Consider the following 20,063-nt stretch of genomic DNA (forward strand, 5'->3'; position numbering starts at 1 on the left):
AAAATCTTGATCTTGATTCAGTTGATTCCGAATTTCGCTTCCAACAAAAATTCGCACTTATATCTATGAAGTACAAACGTCTATGGAATCTCAGTCATAAACCTTATCAAAACTAATTTCAAGCCCCTCATCAAAGAAATCCTCAACCTTTTCCTAAACCTACAAAAATCCCACCAACTTACCGACCCAACATTCCAAATCACTCCTCGAAACCTCAGGAAGTTCCGAAACCAGTCAAACGCAAGATTGTTTGTCATAAATGTGGTCTCGAAAACCATTTCGCGAAGGACTTTTTGGCTGAAATTTCCCAAAAACCGAAGGTAAAAGACTCTGCCTACTATGCTAGTAAAGCCCAAGAACTCGTTGAAAGTGAAAAGGCTTTTGTTACCACAATGTCAAGAAGTTTTGATGGGTATTGGTCTTCTGGTGATGAGGGTAAAGAAAGATCTACAAGAAGCATGTGTCCTATGGCTAGACCGATTGAGTGTGATGAAGGCTACTTGTCTTCTTGTTCAGAATAATATGATGACAATACTGAGCCAAAATTTTGCTACATGGCTACAAACGATCCACCTGGCAGAAGTATCATCCAGCAGGTAAAATCCATGATCACTGACAATAATTTTGATTTATCTGTTTGTGAACCCTATCTAACTCAAATTCAATCAGATATGACAATTATTCATAGAGCCTATGAGTCTGCCATAGAAGTTATTGAAAAGTTGGATAGTAAATTGACTCGTCTTAGATTACGTTTTGAAGACCGCAAGCTTAAGACTGAATCTTTAGAGAGAGAACTTATAATGACTAAGGATGAATGTATTATTTTGAAAGACAAATATGAAATTAATTTTAGTGAAAGAAACATCCTAGTTACTGATAACAAACGTCTTAATGCGAAAACTGATGCTTTGCATAACTCTATTGATTTTATTTAATAAGGTGGTTGTTGTAGGGTTTGGGGTTGTGGTAGATTAGTGGATCCTAGTAATAAATAATAAAATAAATGAATGAATAATAAAAACAAAAATAACAAAAAAAATTAAAATAAATTAAAGAATATCATATTTGTCTTTTCAATTTAGTCGGGGACTTAAGATGAATCGAAACCAAATCATCGATCCAAGTTATCAAAAAAAAAAATTAAAGATGAAACTTGCAAAACTTCTTATAAAATCAAAAACTATTTTTTGTCGGTGGCAGAGGTGGTGGTGGTGGCAGTTATGACGACGGTGGTGTTGGAGATGACAACCATGGTTGTGTTAGTGGAGTGTCGACGACGGTGACGGTGGTGATAGCAACATTAGCAATGTAAAAAAGAAATAGGGATAATGACTTAGGAGGGTAATTAGGTTTCCAGTTTGTTCGTATTAGGTCACTAAGGTTTTTTTGTGCGTATTAGACCAATATGGTTGTTATTACCGTTTAGAAATAGTCCTTTTTACCGGTTAAACAGAAAGAAACCGGTAAAAATGACTATTTCTAAATGGTAATAACAACCATATTGGTCTAATACGCACAAAAAAAACCTTAGTGACCTAATACGGACAAACTAGAAACCTAATTACCCTCCTAAGTCATTATCCCAAATAAATATGTTAAAACTTAGAAAATGTTTATCAATATCAAAAGACAAAACTGCAAATTTGGTCCCTGTGGTTTGTCAAAAACTGTGGATGAGGTCCAAAAAGATTTCAACTTGCACCATTAATCCAAAATGAAAATTTTCTTGTGGATTTGGTCCTTACAAATGTGAAAACACTATCATACCCTTTTAATTTCTTTTTTATATTATCTAAGATTAATTTCTATATTTCTAGAATTAAGAAAAATAAAAAATCTCACCATATCTCTACCCCACCAGACTCGGACATCCCCCCCTCTCTCTCTCTCCGTCCTTCCCCTCCTCCCCCTTCTTCTTGATAAACCAGATTTTCTAGAAACCTCAAAATTTGAATGCAGACAAAGTATATCAAAAACCCAAAATATGAAGCTTTTGAGAAAACCCTTCTAACTTTTAACAAATTTAACCCATGGAAGATGAAGTGATCGGTTGTTACGATTTTGGAGCCTATTGCGATTTTGTGAAAACCCAACAGATCAAAAATCAGATGTAGCAAAATCGAACTGCTCTGCTGCTCCCTGATTCGAACCTATTACGATTTTGGAGTTAATCCTTATTGCTGCTCGATTTGGGGTGATACGCCCTATGATTTCTCTTTGTTTGATTCTCTTTGTGATGACTAGATGTGCTGCCCCTGAATCGAGTGCACCTCTTGATTTGTTCTTGACCCAGTTGTGAAATCAAGATTAAAATCAGGAAGAAGTAAGAAAATCAAACCCACCATCACCATCGTTCATCAAAGGTAAAGAATTTGGTCGCCGGAGAGCCACACCACCACCACCATTATTCAGACAGCCACCAGATATGTACGTTGGAGAGCCATAACACGACCAACATCGGCAATTTGGTTGTATTACAGATGAATTAGAGATTTTAAGGTAAGCTTTTGTTGGTTTTTTGACAGGTCGATTCTTAATGTGTGTGGGTGTTTTTGATCAGGTTGTAGGTTGGATGTGGCAGTCCCCGATGGGGTTGTTTTTGTTTGGGTTTTCCAACGAAGAAATAGGGATGGAGGAATGGTGGGTTGCAATGAAGCTTACACTCAATCTTCAAGTGGGTTTCTGTTTTTTGCAGGTTTTGAAGATGAATATATATATACTAGAAAAGTTTGAGGCCCGTGCTAAGCACGACCCATGGAGGATAATTTGTGTATTTCTTTTACCGTTATCTAAAGTATATTGTGCTAATAACCAAAAAAGTGAAAGTATAATGCTATAAACGGGTAGATTTTCAATGTATAATGCATGAGCTTTAGTAACTCCGTCTGCAGCAAAAAATATGCAACATAGCGATAATCACAAACACCCTCAGTTATCAAGAAGTCTGAAGTTAAAGGGTATGTAGTCGAGTTTAAATACAACTTACAATAAAGTCTTAAATAACTGACACAAAGAATAAGCCCAAACATGTTGACTACAACAAAACTATCCGTACGTACAACTAATAGAAAAAAAAACCAAACCAGAAAACATACATTTTCCACAGTTGCTTGCAAGTGTTGGAGTTCACCATCCTAGGATAACATAAAATTATTATTCATTCTGATAGTTCATGTGAATAATTTCTTTACCTGTCATTTAATAAAAAAGAAATACATCAACTACCGGATACAATCTTAATAAATATTGAATAACAAGAATGTAATCGTACCGACTCAAGTGTTAAAAACATTATAACATAGGGTATTATTGTAATTTAACTTTTTTTTTCACCATATGAATTTTTTGTATGAAATACGCATATGTTGTTCCTGTATGTCCCTTTAAAAAAACAAACAAAAGAATATCAAACATTAGGTCTAACCTACACCTAGATTACAAAATAAAATACATAAAAAAGTTACCGGGGCAATATTAAAGGTATTTTAACCCTAACAATGAAAAAAACTCATCTTGACACCTTAATTCATAATAAAGAGAAGGGTGGGAATTATCAGTAAACCCATTGCTATATATGTCACATTTAGGCTTGTTGGTCGACATTACTTGCAAAGCAAGTTCAAGGTCTGGTTTAATAAAAAGAGTTGATCATGATAAATTAACAGAAAAATATGATTAAAAAAAATTAACTTTATTATACTTTTATGCAAGTATAAACTACTTATTTGCTTGTTCACTCTTGTAGTGTTTTATATGATACTAAATTCAAGTTCACTCTTGTTTTGAAAATTCTTGATTTTTTGCCACTAACACGTACAGTCCAATGTTCAATAAGTTGAGTTGATGTTGTTCTTTTATCTTTAAGTTGTACTTTTTTCTGGTGAAGTGGTGAATTCCTTTTAAGAAAAATACACAACAATTAATCATATGTTGGTTAATATTAGTGTGTAAGTGACAAATTGAGTTTAAATTTATAATGCTAGAATAAGTAAAGTTTTGTCTTACTTTGATAGTTTTATGCATCTAGATTCAAAGGCATTAAATTTTTTGATCTATTTTTATTCAGGGGATTTTATACTTTCTTTTAGTCGAGTCTTTAATAAATGATTATTGGGTATTTGGGTTATCCCAATATTTTCAGTGCTTGGATCTACAAAATAATGATAAGGATCTAGGTTTAAAAAACAAATTATCTAACTAATTGACACGCTTCTAATTTCCATCTTAACGAAGGGTGTGATATATTTTACGACGAAATAGCAATGTAATTTCATTCATTTGTTTATTATACTACCTTACATTCATTTCCCTTTATTAATTACATCATGCACTTTCGTACTTTAACTATAGTCTTAGGTTGTGCCAACTTTTGTGAACAATCATGTACTTTTTTGTATCTTTTATTAACCTTTTTTCAATTGAAGGAGTTAGTCCACGGTTAGTTTTAGTCTCCGTAAGCTTGTTTGATACTGAAGGGTATAAGAGTAAATTCGGAGACAAGCCTCATGTTTATGCCACTGCTGAAATAGCTATCAGGGAAATGATCAGTAGGCTCTTTTTAACATTGTCCCAGTATGCTTCAATGAATTTTTTTGTCACTTTTTGTATTATTTTCATTAAATCTTGCTTCAATCTGAGGAAGTTTTTACATTTGTTGATTTTTGGACAAAAGAGGACGAATGAGTCCATGATAAAGGTGCTTGTGAAAGATCTGTGACTTTGAAAAAAAAAACCAAATATTTTTATTCCGTATACCCCAAATTAAAACTCTAGATTCATTGATTTATAAAAATCACATAATAATCATATCAATGCTTCCATTGATATCATAAACACCAATCTAAATTAAACCAATAGAAATAAAATGAATGAACCCTAAATTAGATCCCAAAATCTAAAACACGCAAGCACCCAGATTCATGAATACATAGGGAACAAATCAAAAAGAATAAGAATGAAAATTACGTGTAGACCCAAGGATTTTCAATAAGAACACATGGTAATACACATCAATCCAGCAGCCACTGAAGCATAAAGCGGTCAATTGCAGTCGATTTGACAACTTAAAATTCCTGAAATTAGGGTTTTTTTTTTACGGATGATTTGTTCGGGGTGCTTGTTGGGGAAGAATCCAAATGTTCGGTTGGAGGAGATGGATAATCGGTTTTCGAAGTGCAAATGTGAAGCATTGAAGGAGAAAGGGAGGATGGGAAGGATTGAATCGGCCTCATGGTAAATTGTGTCCGTCGGAGTAGGCTTCTACTTCGAGAGGATAGGTAGTTGGTATTTCCGTTTCCGTTTGAATGGATACGGTGATCAGGAAGGATTGAGTAGACATTTGGGCAAAAGGCATCATTCAGTAATGGGTTACATGGAAGGATTAGAATCCTACGAATTTGTTACCGGAATAAAAAGAACGGCCAGTGGAGGGTAATTGGATGGATTTTAAAAGTGCAATGTTTTGATTAATATGGAAAATATAAGTACACTGCCATTATACGTAAAAAAAATGCAAAATTTAAAAACTGACTGTGTCTAATAGAACTTCCCCGAAAAAGGGGCTGTTTGGTAGGATCTTAATTTTTAAGAGGTCTGAATTTCTAAAAGGGTCTGAATTTTTAAGATCTAAATTTTTATCATGCTGTTTGGTTGAAACATCTGAATTGCTATGCTGAATTATAAAAATGACCATTTTACCCTTTTATATTATTTTTGCTGAATTTAAAGTTTATGTTTATAAAATAAACGAATCAACTTCTTAAGTAATTATAAAACAAATATATAAACACCATAAAAAATCTAAATTAAACATAGATTAAAATTATAACACAACTTCAAATCAAAATGAAGCTTTTACCTTTGTAAACAATTTCCTTCAAGAACATCAAATAACAAAGCAAAACTTGTCATATTTACAGCAAAATAATACATATAATATAAACGAATCACAAGCAAAAACAAAAATTCCACCACCAGATCCCTCAAACTAATCTAGAATTCAACAATAAATATTTTGTTTATTTTTCTTGGTATTAGATTGAACAAACCATCTCTATTTCCATTTGTTTTCTCAAAAAAGAGGTCCAACTGTTGTCTTGGTTGGAATTCATGCTCATATCTACAGAAATTTGGTTCCATTGGGCAACCATCTTCATATACCTCCAGATACTTGGAGCACCAAAACGGTTGAACAATCCTCTAGAACCTTGAACGACTTAATTGTGTACATTAACACAACTCTACTTCTTGTAAACTCAAACACCCATTTGTATAGACTGGCAGTGTGCATCATTGGAAATAAACAAATATCATCAGCAACACTAATAATTGAATGCAGGGTAAATAAGAAGAAAAAATTGAAATATTCGTTGAGAATTGTTTTTCATTGAAAAAAAAATGCAATGTATGTGGTAACCGTATTTAGAGCAAAAAAGAAAGAAGAAAAAATCGATGTATGTGGTGAGATTTCATTTTGAGGGACAAAATAAAAGAAAACCTTACCTGGAAAAATTGGACTCGATGGCGGCGACGTCGAAGATGGCGAAAGCGTCGTCTTCGACGGAGTCATTGAAGCCGGCGGCGGCTTCGTCAATTGCGGAAGAGAGAACACAAGACGAGTTTTGAAGATCATAATCTTTTGTTGCAGATCGAGAGGTAGAAGAAAAGGGGGGTGAGGCACAAAGATATGAAATTCCATCATGATAAACAAATCCTTACATATAAAATCGATCCAATCGAAGCACCAAAATAAAGTAAAACATGTGGAACCCATCTCCAATTCTTCATTCACATGCCTCAAATTTAACAAAAATGGTGAGTTCTTCCATGGCACCCGTTTACCAAAATTAGACCGAGACCTTATTTTTATTCAAAACAGATAAAACCAAGAATGATGAGATTATAATCTATATTGAAACACCGAAGAAAGCCCTAGTTTTTTGTTACCTTCTTTGAGATGAAAACAAAGAGGACGATGGAGGGCGGCAGCAATAGGAGTTACCCATTTCTTTCGATTCCTGTAAAGATTTATGGATCAGATACCAGAACGCGTTACATAATGGAAATGGTTGTGGGGTTTAACTTGCTTCATGACTTTCACATTAGAGTTTGTAAGGGGCGATTGGATGCAGGCTTCATAAGAGGGAAAGAGAATTCAAAGAAACAAAACCTAATCAGATAGCAAACAGAAACCAAAAGTACAAAGAAACGTACAAACAAAAAAATGACATAATCGAACCAACCTTTATAGGAATGGACGCTGTAAATTGTTGATGAATGAAGATTAGGGTTCCGACTTCCAATTGTTGATGCAGGAGGAGGGAGATGAATGAATCACCAACAGATAAAAATATGGATGAAGTATTATGGTTAATAGAGAACCGGTAGATGAATGCAGAGGGTAAATGTTTCTTGGCGGATACAGGAGAGTCCAAAATGAAGCGGTGTGATCCGCTTGGAAGGAACTGGCTTTACGAAGACGACGGTACCCATGGACCCACCTCAACGGGTCCACATCAAACCCGTCCAAATATAGTACTTGGAGACCATTCATGCGCTGTACGCGCCTTAGGAAAAAAAGCGTTTTTTTATATAATAATGATATATATATATATATATATATATATATATATATATATATATAGAGAGAGAGAGAGAGAGAGAGAGAGAGAGAGATGATACGGTGGAGTGGGGTTGGGGTAATGGTGGGGTGTGTATTTTTTTGTATTTGTATATTTCCTTTTATTTTGTAATTATAAAACATTAAAAATTATAAAAAAAATGTAAAAAAGAAATTAAAAGGGTAAAAACGTCCATTCATGTTTTCTAGGGACCAAAAGCATGGGAATATCTAAATTTTGGGACCAAAAACACATAAAATTCTTGATTTTGGACCAACCATGCAAGTCGGAAACTTTTTGTATCGTATCTACAGTTTTTTGCAAACCACAAGGACCAAATTTGCAGATTTGTCAAATCAAAAACCGAGATTAAAAAAAAAAAAAAAAAAAAGTATGTTTTATGTTGTCTTATAGTAGTTTTTTTTTCTTAAATATCTATCCACATGAAGCGAAAAAAAAAAAAAACACTTTAGCAACGAAATTCACCGACCAACACAAAAATAAACATCGGCGGAATCCACCGGTAATCGGAAAACCGTTGGCGGCCGCTAATCTATTCAATAAACTATTCCGCCGTTCTTATGTATGCATACAGTGCTTATATATGGGTTTTATCGGGTTTCCGAGATTTTTCGGTGAAATAGAAGATAATGGCAAGGAATCACATTCACAGCAGTAAACAGATTTCCACAAAATCAACAGTCCTGTTGTTGTTCGCTAGTGTTGTTGGTGGTGGCGCATTGATTTTCTATTATTTATGGGCTTCTTCTTCTTCCGCTGTTTATACCTCAGTTCATTATAATTGGATTCGCGAGAAAAATGATCTAGTAACCCTACCTAATTTCTCCAACGAGACTAATAAGGTCAGATAATTCCCCACTTTTCGTATTTTTTTGTTTCACTTTATTCATCTAATTAATAATGTTCTAAATTTTGAACCTTCCATTTTGCATACATTTTTTTTTATTTCCCTCTTGATATTTTTGTTATGGTCTTGATATAGAATCATCTAATTAGTAGTGTATTGAAGGATCTCTTATTTATTGTAATTTTGTATTGTAGATTGCAGAATTTAAAAATGAGAAGCATAAAAATAAAATCCCTGTCCCTGAGAGGTTACTATCAGGAAGTTTTGCAGATTTAGACGCACCAGAAACCAAATGGGAAGAAATGGCACCGGCACCTGTGCCACGTCTTGATGGTGCTTCAATACAGATCAATCACCTGTTTTATGTGTTTTCTGGCTATAGAACCCTTGACCATGTAACGCAATCATTTATATAGCCTTTATGCAAAAGCAAAACCCATATTCGTTAAATTTGAATTTGGTTGTAGGTACATTCCCATGTTGATGTATACAATTTCAGAAGCAACAAATGGGAAGAAAGCTTTAGTACACCAAAAGAAATGGGTAATTCTCATTTAGGAATGGCAAGCGATGGAAGATATATATACATCGTCTCCGGGCAACGAGGTCCTCAGTGTCGAACTCCTCCCGTCTCTCAAACATTTGTGCTGGACACTCAAACAAGAAGCTGGGAGTCTTTTCCACCATTACCACAACCTAGGTTTTTTTTTTTTAAATAATATTTATTCATTAAAGTTGAATAGTTTGACCTAATTTAATTCCCATTCCAGGTATGCTCCGGCGACTCAAGTTTGGAGGGGTAGGCTTCATGTGATGGGTGGTGGCAAGGAGAATCGCCATACGCCAAGCACGGATCATTGGAGTATTGCGGTGAAGAATGGGAAAGCTTTGGAGAAAACATGGAGGAATGAAGTGCCCATACCCCGTGGTGGTCCACACAGGTAGGTAAACCATGTATGGATGTGTAGTTATTTAGCCCATTTACTTCATCAGGTCAATTAATCAAAAGGGAAGGAAAAAAGAGAGTATTTAATATTTAATATTTATGTTTGTTTGGAATTTGGATAGAGCTTGTGTTGGTGTTGGTGATGGGCTGTATGTTATTGGTGGTCAAGAGGGTGACTTTATGCCCAAACCAGGCTCACCTATCTTCAAGTGTTCACGCAGGCATGAGGTAGGTAAGAGCTCTTCTCTTGTACTAGTATTGAACAAGTCATATCAAGGTAAAACTGAAGTGTTGTTCAAACTTCAAACCAATTAATTACTTTTCAGGTAGTTTATGCCGATGTTTACATGTTGGATGATAAGATGAAGTGGCATACATTGCCACCAATGCCAAAGCCCGATTCACACATAGAAGCTTCATGGGTAATTCTAAACAATTCCATTGTCATTGCTGGAGGCACAACCGAGAAAAATCCCATAACAAAACGAATGATTTTGGTTGGAGAGCTCTTCCAATTTGATATTAACTCAAAGGTAGTTGATTTTTTGTACAAAAAATTGTTTTGCAGCTTTGATCTTTATCTGAGATTTTTCTAATGTTTTGGTCCATTCAAAGAGAAACCTTTTTGGGCCCAAAATTACAAAAAGTAATTATACTTAATGACTTATGAGTTATGTCAATGTAATGTATACAGAAATGGCATGTGATTGGAAAACTTCCTTATCGTGTAAAAACCACACAAGCAGCTTACTGGAACGGATGGTTTTATATCACATCTGGTCAGCGAGACAAAGGACCCGATAATCCACAACCAAAGAAAGTCGTGGCTGACTTATGGCGCACAAAATTGAGCGATCTTCTTATACACTAAATTTAAACTTTTTTTTCTTTTTTGCACATTATAGTTTTCACTAGTTAGCATTTAATCAAGTGTGTATCATTTGGTTCCCCCATTTTGAATCATAGTTTTTTTTTTTTGGTAAAAAAAAAGGCTGTACAAGGCTAAAAAGGTATGCTGGTTTTTTGATTGGGCATATCATGTTTACTCAACAACACAAGTGAGAATTGTAAATGAAAGATAGAGGCAATTTTGAGATTTTTCATCTTAGTAGAGGGGCATAAGGAGCTGGGCATGGAGATTGAGAGAGATCTGGTAATTCATTTATGAGATCAACAGTTGCCTCCAAGCATTTGTTTAGTATTCTCTTCTCACACCTCAGCAGCTGTGTGGCTACTCGTTTCCTTGGATCGATATCACATTCTCCCAACTGAATTTCCACATTCCTTGGTTAATTCCATCTAATTTAAACTTATTGCCAAAAAAAAAAAACATTATTAAATATTAGAGATTACCAAGGCTTCATCTTCGCTTAGAGTGGTGGGGTAACCAGACAATCTTTCTCTGAAGTATGTAGCTAGCTGGTTCAAAACAGCACGTTCCATACAAGGGCTCACCTGGTAACACAGAAATAGTAAAGGGACTGAAACTGTAAATTAGGATTTATTGAACTAAAGAAGGACTTACGGGACATACAGGACCCTGAGAGGATATAACCGACTGCATCTCTGAAGGATCTGAAACATAACCCAGCCTCATATATGGAAGCATATCTAAAACAGTCTCTCTTTCTTTCCCCACATTAACCTAACAGAGACGGGGTATCTATCAACAGTCGATCACAGAAACAAACTATGGAGCTGCTTTTTTTTTTTTTTTTTTCTCAATTAAGTCTTGTATATGTGAAGTGGCTGCAAACCATCTAAATGACCATTTTATCCTTTGCACTCCAACAACCAATTTTCACAATATTCATCAGTTTTAATTTTAATAAAGTGAGAGTAGTTGGGAGGAAAAAAGAGGTAAAAAGAAACAAGAAGGCCACCCCATAAATAAGCATATAAGTTAAGTGAGTTGTACCTGGAAAGTTTGTATGGTCAATTTTCCATTTCGTTGAGCAACCAATCTCTTTTCCTGGTATTGAGGATCCTCTGTGTTCAATGCTGCCTGGAAGCAACAAAGGTAAGAAGCAAAAAAAACTAAATATATGATTATGATTATGATTATGACGACAAGTTGAAACTTTCACCTCCACCATCAAGCGATCATAAGTGTTATCTTCATCAACAAAACCATAATTGATGAGTAATTTGGAATTAGGTTGTGGCCCACACCTACATACAAAATCAAAATGTTTCTACTTTCTTCTGAATATAATCCAAAACTAAAAGGAAGATACATACCATACTACAATAGATTGTCCGGCTATATATGGGCGATCGACAACCAACTGGACAGCTCCATCCTCTGCCGCTGTTAACATCGCCTTGCAATTGCTCCTGTACCCCAACAGAGGAGGTCCAAGAGGAACCAATGCAAACCTTCTTGCCAAACTCACTTTCTGAAATTTTACACCAACCATTGCATTGCATTGCATGCTTAATAACAGATACCAAGGCATAACACATATACAAAATGGTAGGCAAACCTGTAAATGCACCACACAAGATTGAACTGCTACAAAAGCTTGTTTGAATATCTCAAAAGAAAAGGCCTCTGTAGGGATATCAAATGGATATTGCTGCTCAAATAAGAACCAAAAAAAGGTTAATCAGAGTCAGTCAGTCATGTGACATGAAGAATCCAAATCTACACAAACAAAACTAAAACCATTCCAAGTAATAACTAAAATGAACAAGGAAAAAAAAAAACTAAACAACCTGAAATAGGGATCCAGCCATGAACCAGACAGTGTCAAGCTCATTATACTCTTTTCTGATGCCTTCTGCTCTTTCAACAACTTCAGCCTGATAGGGGGAGTGATGTATGTGTAATGTGTTATATTCAACAACATAGGGGAAATTCAAAACTTAGGATACGAACAGATAGATACCTTTATTGGACTTCCTGTAAGATAATTGAGCTCAGATTCAGACCATAAGAGTGGTGATTCAACAGCTAGCTGTCCCCTACCACGCTGACGATCAAGCTCTTTGATATATGGGTACCAGAAAGATTCTTTTCCTTGTTTTTTCTCGTACATTAGATACAACGCAAGGCAAGCTAACTCTGATAGTTTGTTTGTGGTTAACAGTTCCGCTGCAACATAGATTAGGAAGAAACTTCTACTCATAACAATGATCTATAAGACAGAAGGAGGGTAGTTTATCTGACTATCACTCAGATGTAATGACGTATCTAGATCATGATCAAGTTGTGTACTCAATTGAGTGCATCAACTAATAATGCCAACCATACGCACATCAAATAAAGAAAGCCTTAGTAAAATTGAACAGCATCTTACCGACGGTTTCATTCCCCAAAACTCTCTCGAGTGTTACAATCAACGAACTCGGAACAGAAAATGCAATATCACCTGCCTACATTACACACAGCTAGATCATCAAATAAACTTCAACTAATTCAGGTAAGATAATCAACACAGCAACACCTGCCTGTAAATCCTCGCTTGCGGCGACGTAATGAATGGAAGGATGTCGTGAATCATACGCCTGCCTGTCTTTGAGAACTACCTTACACGGAGGTAAACCATTCTTATGCATCCAAGATTTCAAGTCTTCCTCCTCTTCAAACTCTTTATCTTTCTTGCTGGCAACCGTGGGAGAAGACGACTTCCCGGAGACAAGTGTATCGGAGCTCGATGCCAGACACATGTTCCGACTCCGCCACCGAAACGAACGACGAGCATTATGCTGGTAATCTCTCGAATTTATGAATGCTACCTTAGAAGGAACGGAGACAGGGCGATTATGAGTGGAAGAGTAAATTGGATTGAAACTGAATACGCATTTGGTTTGTTGTAGATAAGCGACGTCCATGATGATGCTATTGATCTGGTTCAGTCAGAAGCCGGTTGGAAAAATGGAAATTAGGGTTAGGGCTTATGAGATTGAACAATTTGTAAGGCAAATTGTGAAGATTTTGGTGGGTCTGATAGGGATATTTTGGTAGCGTTCAGTTGTGTGCAAGAAGGAGGATAAGGAGAAGCTGCTAAGTGCTAACTTCTTCGGCAGTATTTATCATTGGAGGGAAATGTAACACTGTCTTCTCCACTTTCTTTTAGTTTTTTTGTAAAGGAAAATCAAAGAAAACAAAAAGAGAAACCATCTTCTCAAACTATTGTATCAACATTTTATTGTTCAAAATATACTTTTAATTCTTGAAAAAATAAAAAAGTTTTATAAAACTTTATGAGCCTAAATGGAAGAAAGAGTAATGTATTTGTAATATTGTGCTTGTATTATTTCTTATTATATATTGTATTTCAACTTATTTCTTCCTCAAACATTATACTTATTAAAAAAAAAAAAAAAACTTTTTGTTATTATCCTAACGGGTATCCTGCTTGATCAAATACGAAATATGTATGAAGTATGAATAAAAATTATAAAAATTCATCAGTGTTTTTACTTTTTATTCTACCTTCTCTTGAACTTGAAAAAATTGGCAGCTTTAAAATCTTTTTTCTTTCATATTCATTATTCAAGAATATAAAATAATTTTCATCTACTTTTCTCTATATTCTCCGAAACAGAATATAAGCAACATAGTTTAAATTTAACATGTTATACAATACTCCGTATTTGACTGCATAGAAAATCTGATAAAAAGCTTTACATACTCACAAATGAGGCTTACAATACTGCCACCAACGCAGTCCTACATCACACAGAATTACATATACATATATACGATACTCTCCATACATGGTAGGCACAAACATAATACATGAGTACATGACATAACATAAATTTCTGCCAATAACAAATACACACACAGGTCTTTTTGGGTTGGTCTAAAAACACATGCTAGCCATAAGATTTAAAATTGTTGGCATAATATGAAGAAAAAATTTGTGATGGTTTCAATGTTGAGAAATATAAAGAAAAGTTGATAAGATTTTTAAATTACAAAATATGTTTAACATTCAACGTTCATTTATTGAATACAAACAAAAACAGTAAACAGAAGAAGCTAATGAAAAAAAGAAAAAAAGAGGTGGTCTGGAGGATTTGAAGTAATAAAGTTGGGTTGGTGTCTTGTAATGAATCAAGCAGTGGGTTGTGAGTTGTGTGTCTCATCTCTCTTTTTACCTTTGCTGATTTTGTTAACACCTTGTTGTTGTTGGTCTGCCTTTTTTTGTGCTCTAATGACGGCCCGCCTTGCCCGTGGACGCATCTCACGGACTTGTCTAGGTGGCATCACATACGGTTGGAGCGGCTTGTCCCCAAATGGGTGCTCGCTGTCCGGGAATATTCTCAGCTTAAGATCTCTGTCCTGAAAAAGGAATGGAATTAGTGATTACATTCCATGGACCATGTCATGATTGGTAATAACAAACAGACTCACATCGCGTAGTTTATTTCTTGGGAGCATGCGAAGGACAGCTTTGCGGATGACTTCTGTAGGATCCTTGGCCATCTGGTCCTTTAAACTCCTTTCTTTCAGGTGCCCAATATACCTGTCACATCACATCAAAACATCACTTCACTTATTATTATTCTGAAAACAGGTTTACATATTTTAACATCTGTCAGGTGTAAAATAATGTTAGAGAAAATGATAAGTACCCAGTGTGCCATCGGTAAAATTTGTCAGTAAGTTTTCTCCCAGTGACAGCGATGTGTTTAGCATTAAGGATAACACAGATGTCCCCATCATCCCGATTAGGTGCATATGTAGGCTTGTCTTTTCCTTGAACCACTGTTGATATTTGTGATGCTAATCGCCCTAAAACCTGTATTATTACATTTCCCATTAACATTTCTTAATCAGATTGTCAAATCAACTTTTACTCAAAACACAAACCTGGCCCTTCGCATCAAACACTCTCCATCTCAATCCTTCCAAATTGATGCGTCTTATACCAGCAACTGCTTTCTGCAACATTTTCAAATTCTCAAACTCCCAATTTAACTAACAAAACAAGCTATCCCAATACTATTACTTTTCCTTTCCAAAATCAACTTGTCTTATGCTTCCCAATTGACAGTTTACCAACCAAGAAAAGCTTAAGAATTGATCATCTAAAAGTCATTTGTCATGGATTGGGAAACAAGATTTTGGAACTTTGCAAATTGTTTTTTCAACTATAACATGATTAAACTCTGACTATTTCTAGTATGATCAGAGAGAGGATTTCCAAAATTTCTATTTGTTGATAAAACTTCAGCTTTGAACCTTGAATTCTATGAAGCAGCTACACTCTGTACCAATTTCTTTTATTTTAGCACAAAGATTTAGCTTGTATATTACTTAGAATTGCGTAACTATGTAAAACCAATGGGAATCAATACTACAGATGGATGTTTCACATACTATTAAGCTTAATCAATAGATTTGCGAAAAAAGGGCATAACCAATCAAGCCGGTGTAGTACAGTGTATTGTGTACTCTAAAGAACTCACAATCAACATATTCAAGGATATTTAAAACGTTTAAACTAAAGGTTGCAGAAGAAAGTATCTAAGTATTGGACATCACATACAAATTACATTCAAACAATATATGAATTTATCCAACGAATATAGTTAGAAGATAGGGAAATGAGACAAGTGTACCTTGAGGTTGCCATTGAAAGCCTGAGGTGCCACCGACATTTTATAAAACAAAATCTGGTTGACCTAAAACCCGAATCAAGAAGAATCAGAGAAGTGTATGATTAAGGAATGGAACATAAAACCAGCTAAAACCCTAGGGATTTCGACTTTCGAGTGACGTATGGAAGGCTCTGTCGATTTGGGTATTCAGGGGAGAGAGCCGATCGTATATGGGAAAAGGTCAAAAATGTTATTTTACTTTCAAAGTTGAGCCTAGAAAACAAATTAGTATATTTTTTTTAAGCCCACTACCTTTCAAATGTTTTTGAGGCATTGGGGCCTTGGGGGCCTGTTTCGGCGATTTGGTTTGGAATTGCAAATGCCCAAAACAAATTCAACTCGGTTTAAATTCAACTTGAAAAAGAAAAAAAAAAAAAAAAAAAAAACAACAACAACGATCCAATTTAAATTCTTAATTTTGGATTTGGTTGATTCAATATCATGGAATTATTACACACGGTGACAAAATGATTAGGAAAACATTAAAGACGAGATGTAGTTACTTTTAGTATAAGATATTTATTCATAAGCATTAAGCTTTATTTTAAATTATTGGTTACAGAATCGTAGATTTCCCAACATGTTTTTCTTTTGATTCACTTGTGAAGGACTTGTTTTATAACTATAATAATAGAACATTTCTAACTATATTGAGAAACAGTTTTTGTCGTAAAAAAATAAAAATAAAAATATCAGTTTCTCTTTGCCTCAAGAGTGTTTAGGTCAATAATAGACTTTGTGCAAAATTTGGCACCAAATGTCATAACTTCGTATACTGCCCATACAAGTTAGAATGTGTTTGGCACACAGTTTTTATTTTGGAAAATTCTAGCTTTTAACTTTTTAGAAAAAGCTCGAAAAAATCATTAAAAGCTTCTAATTTTTAGCTAAATCAATAAACTTCAAATCTAAAAGTTATCATTTAATAAAAAACTCTTTTATAATTTTACAAAATTGACTTAATTACCCTTTTTTAAATCAATGGTGTGTTTTATATAAGTCTTTCTTTTTTTTTTTGTAATTTTATATGTTTTCTAGCTACTTTTGTCCGAACACTCATATACAAATAAAAACTAAAGTTTCAACTTTCACACCCCGTTTCCGAGTTCAACTTAACGAAAGAAAAGAAAGGAAATTGGTGGAAATGAGAAGAAAATAAAATAAATTGGTGTTCCCGAGTTTCATTAAAAGAGGGAAGTGGAAGGAAGTTGAGGGAAATGGGAGGATCACTTTCCCTCCTAACTTTCCTTCCGATTTGGGAGGATTTGGAAAGAAAAAACAAAATGATTCATTTTCCTTCCACTTCTCTCCAACTCGGGAACACAAAAGAAAATTTTGTTTTCCTTTCCTTTCTCTTCTTTTCTCTCATGGCTTTCTTTTCTTTTCTCTTCTTTTCTTTTGTCAAACTCGGGAACGAGGCGTCAGCTCCCAACTACCACATTTAAGCTAGTTTTGCTGAATTTCCCCTTAAAATAACATTTTTTTTTAAAGATGACCAAAATATAAAAGAAATATCGTAACAAAATATTATGGTCAGTTATTTAATCCTACTATTATTAAAATCTTAACCTAAATTTTAAATTTTATCGTCAAAGTTTTTTAAGAATGACCAAAATATAAAAGAAACTACATACAAAATTTATACACATACAACCCCAACGTACATATGATATGGGAAGTATATTTCAATTTAGGGCGCGTTTGGTTGGCAGGAAATGACTGGAATTCGAGTGAAAATGATTTCAATTCCCTCGAATTCATGCGTTTGGATGGACTTAGAGGAGGAAAAAAGATTCCTAAATTAAATAAACTTTCTACCATATCAAAGAAAATGGATTCCTTCTAAAGTTGGATGGAAAACATTAATTCTCATCAAGAAAGTGACAGATTACAAAAATACCCCTTTACTTATCAGAAACCATTCACCACCACTGCCACCACCACCACCACCACTACCACCGCCACCACCATTGCCGACACCACCACCACCATCGTCGGCGCCACCATCGCCACCACCAATACCACCACCATCGTTGCCAATACCACTACCATCACCGTCGCTGCCACCACCGTCATTACCATCACTCATCACCACTATCATCTCTGTCATCACCACCAACACTACCATCACCCATCACCACTACCACCGTCGCCGTCAATACCACTACCACCGCCGTCGCAACCACCACCACCACCACCACCATCACCCTTCATCACTACCACCGACGCCGCCAACATCACCACCACCACTGTCGCTGCCACCAACCACCCACCAATAGCATCGCCGCCACCACCACTATCGATGCCACTACCACCGACGTCACCATCACCTATCACTATAGTCGCCACCATCAACTGTCACTTCACCGTCACCGCCACCATCACCATCACCCACAACAACCACTGCCAACACGACCTAAATTTTACTATCTTTATAATTTATATAACGTATATTTACATATAAATTTGAAAACAAGGTGAAATTAAGCAAAATTAACAAAAAGAGTAATTTTGCCATTTTACATGGATTCAAAATATTATTTCCTGCCAACCAAACAAAAATTGGATTTAATTCCAATTCCATTTCATGTCAACCAAACAAGATATAAAATTTGATTTAAATTCATGCAAGATTCATTTTCCAATTCCAATTCCAATTCCAATTCCAATTACAATTACTTCAGAAATGAATCTATATATCTGCATTAAATGTATGCATTACTTTTTTCTAATGGCAAATATATATATATATATATATATATATATATATATATATATATATATATATATATATATATATGCAATGATATTGTACATTACGTGGAATAGACATGCTCTTTTTTTTATTTAAAACATTCACTTTATTACTTTTATATATATACTAGTTTATAACCCGTGAGTACTACGGTTATAAAATTAACTAAACTTTTATATTAAAAATCAAATTTTAAATCAATTATTTTAAATAAATTATCATTTAAGAAATAATTTTTAGTTATATAAAATTATAATCGTTGATTTAAATAAATACGTTAAGTTATATCACCTTATAATCTGTATTATTTTTATTTTATTTTTTAATCTAATGTTATTAATTTAATATAATTAGAGTGAAAAAATTTAAAATTTAAAATTTAAAATGGAAAATCAATTATTAATTTAATGTAATTAGAGTGAGAAATTTAAAATTATTTTAAGAGCATGTGTATTCCATGTAATGTACAATATCATTGCAGCAATATATATATATATATATATATATATATATATATATATATATATATATATATATATATATATATATATATTACTTTCGGAGAATAATATTTCACGTATCCTTGTGATATATTTCTAACATGTGTTGTCTAGTTTGAATTCTAGTGAGCTCATACATTGGATTGTATAACCAAAATTAACCATATAAACAAGCATATCAAAGAAACAATTATAGTAATAACCATTAATTTCCCATTGGAAAAAAAGGTTTTTAAAAAAAAAACTATATCCAACTATTGAGCAAGTGTCATCCTTTTCTTTTCTCCATGGGGTTTATGAACAACTTTTTGTATCTTTTTTATCTAAAATTGTCTGTTTCACCGGTTAAATGTATTTTTTTTTATAAGGTGGCAATCAAACGTATAATAGTTCATTCTAGAAACTCTTTAAGCCCTTCCATTGTTAAATGTGATGACCATCCATTAAGCGGGAACCAAGTTGAGCATTGGGTTAGGCTATATGGTATCATCATTAGTGAAAAGCATGCCATGTCATCAAGTTAGCCACTCCACCACATGCTTACTAGTTTTGGGGGTGGTGTTCACTAGTGAACATGGAGAGAGAGAGAGAGAGAGAGAGAGAGAGAGAGAGAGAGAGAGAGAGAGAGAATCCTTCCGTGAACAAGACAACCACTAGATTTTAGGGCACTGTTCACCGGTGGAAACTCCCCTCCACCTTAGCTTTCACGCGTGAAAGCCTTTCCATACCGAAAGGCCTTACACATCAATCAACC

The 20,063-nt window shown here is 34.5% G+C and overlaps 4 protein-coding genes across 5 annotated transcripts; 1 reads left to right on the top strand and 3 right to left on the bottom strand.

The window, feature by feature from the left end:
- Positions 1 to 5,883: 5,883 nt before the first annotated feature.
- Positions 5,884 to 7,461, bottom strand: LOC145103798 (uncharacterized). Its single transcript, XM_079041061.1, has 4 exons — positions 7,245 to 7,461; positions 6,949 to 7,019; positions 6,505 to 6,860; positions 5,884 to 6,278 (listed from the first exon to the last, which is right to left on the bottom strand). Exons 2-4 carry the CDS (start codon positions 7,005 to 7,007, stop codon positions 6,232 to 6,234), a joined length of 462 nt encoding a protein of 153 aa, XP_078897187.1. The 5' UTR covers positions 7,008 to 7,019; positions 7,245 to 7,461; the 3' UTR covers positions 5,884 to 6,231.
- Positions 7,462 to 8,065: 604 nt separating this feature from the next.
- LOC145109569 (kelch repeat-containing protein At3g27220-like) lies at positions 8,066 to 10,532 on the top strand. The gene is made up of 7 exons (XM_079046756.1): positions 8,066 to 8,485; positions 8,685 to 8,885; positions 8,958 to 9,190; positions 9,261 to 9,431; positions 9,559 to 9,664; positions 9,763 to 9,969; positions 10,131 to 10,532. Exons 1-7 carry the CDS (start codon positions 8,273 to 8,275, stop codon positions 10,305 to 10,307), a joined length of 1,308 nt encoding a protein of 435 aa, XP_078902882.1. The 5' UTR covers positions 8,066 to 8,272; the 3' UTR covers positions 10,308 to 10,532.
- Positions 10,436 to 13,525, bottom strand: LOC145109568 (Rubisco methyltransferase family protein). Of its 2 annotated transcripts, none has more exons than XM_079046755.1 (11): positions 12,886 to 13,525; positions 12,739 to 12,810; positions 12,328 to 12,533; positions 12,155 to 12,241; positions 11,923 to 12,015; positions 11,678 to 11,835; positions 11,524 to 11,608; positions 11,355 to 11,441; positions 10,971 to 11,081; positions 10,790 to 10,891; positions 10,436 to 10,704 (listed from the first exon to the last, which is right to left on the bottom strand). In XM_079046755.1, the coding sequence occupies exons 1-11, from the start codon at positions 13,271 to 13,273 to the stop codon at positions 10,537 to 10,539; spliced, it is 1,557 nt and encodes a 518-aa protein (XP_078902881.1). In that variant the 5' UTR covers positions 13,274 to 13,525; the 3' UTR covers positions 10,436 to 10,536. The 2 variants fall into 2 exon arrangements, with proteins under 2 accessions (XP_078902881.1, XP_078902880.1); XM_079046754.1 differs by having other exon boundaries at positions 10,962 to 11,081; positions 12,886 to 13,523.
- Positions 13,526 to 14,325: 800 nt separating this feature from the next.
- LOC145109570 (Ribosomal protein L13 family protein) lies at positions 14,326 to 16,192 on the bottom strand. The gene is made up of 5 exons (XM_079046757.1): positions 16,016 to 16,192; positions 15,264 to 15,335; positions 15,026 to 15,192; positions 14,805 to 14,916; positions 14,326 to 14,732 (listed from the first exon to the last, which is right to left on the bottom strand). The coding sequence occupies exons 1-5, from the start codon at positions 16,052 to 16,054 to the stop codon at positions 14,505 to 14,507; spliced, it is 618 nt and encodes a 205-aa protein (XP_078902883.1). The 5' UTR covers positions 16,055 to 16,192; the 3' UTR covers positions 14,326 to 14,504.
- Positions 16,193 to 20,063: the final 3,871 nt, after the last annotated feature.

This window comes from Lactuca virosa, chromosome 4 (genome assembly GCF_052849685.1).
Source record: "Lactuca virosa cultivar CGN04683 chromosome 4, Lactuca_virosa_CGN04683_v6, whole genome shotgun sequence".
NCBI classification, from domain to species: Eukaryota; Viridiplantae; Streptophyta; class Magnoliopsida; order Asterales; family Asteraceae; genus Lactuca; species Lactuca virosa.

Excerpts from the sequence above, each read along its gene's own strand:
- LOC145103798 (XM_079041061.1), bottom strand. The coding sequence starts at position 7,007 with ATGGGTAACTCCTATTGCTGCCGCCCTCCATCGTCCTCTTTGTTTTCA. Across the intron at positions 6,861-6,948 it reads TTGTTTTCATCTCAAAGAAG|GTCTCGGTCTAATTTTGGTA; the intron begins GTAACAAAAAAC and ends AATAAAAATAAG. Across the intron at positions 6,279-6,504 it reads ATCGAGTCCAATTTTTCCAG|TCTATACAAATGGGTGTTTG; the intron begins GTAAGGTTTTCT and ends GCACACTGCCAG.
- LOC145109569 (XM_079046756.1), top strand. The coding sequence starts at position 8,273 with ATGGCAAGGAATCACATTCACAGCAGTAAACAGATTTCCACAAAATCA. Across the intron at positions 9,432-9,558 it reads CCCCGTGGTGGTCCACACAG|AGCTTGTGTTGGTGTTGGTG; the intron begins GTAGGTAAACCA and ends GAATTTGGATAG. Across the intron at positions 9,970-10,130 it reads AATTTGATATTAACTCAAAG|AAATGGCATGTGATTGGAAA; the intron begins GTAGTTGATTTT and ends TAATGTATACAG.
- LOC145109568 (XM_079046754.1), bottom strand. The coding sequence starts at position 13,273 with ATGGACGTCGCTTATCTACAACAAACCAAATGCGTATTCAGTTTCAAT. Across the intron at positions 11,082-11,354 it reads TGACCATACAAACTTTCCAG|GTTAATGTGGGGAAAGAAAG; the intron begins GTACAACTCACT and ends CGTCTCTGTTAG. Across the intron at positions 10,892-10,961 it reads CTCAGGGTCCTGTATGTCCC|GTGAGCCCTTGTATGGAACG; the intron begins GTAAGTCCTTCT and ends CTGTGTTACCAG.
- LOC145109570 (XM_079046757.1), bottom strand. The coding sequence starts at position 16,054 with ATGTCGGTGGCACCTCAGGCTTTCAATGGCAACCTCAAG. Across the intron at positions 14,917-15,025 it reads TTTTACCGATGGCACACTGG|GTATATTGGGCACCTGAAAG; the intron begins GTACTTATCATT and ends GTGATGTGACAG. Across the intron at positions 14,733-14,804 it reads CAAGAAATAAACTACGCGAT|GACAGAGATCTTAAGCTGAG; the intron begins GTGAGTCTGTTT and ends TTCCTTTTTCAG.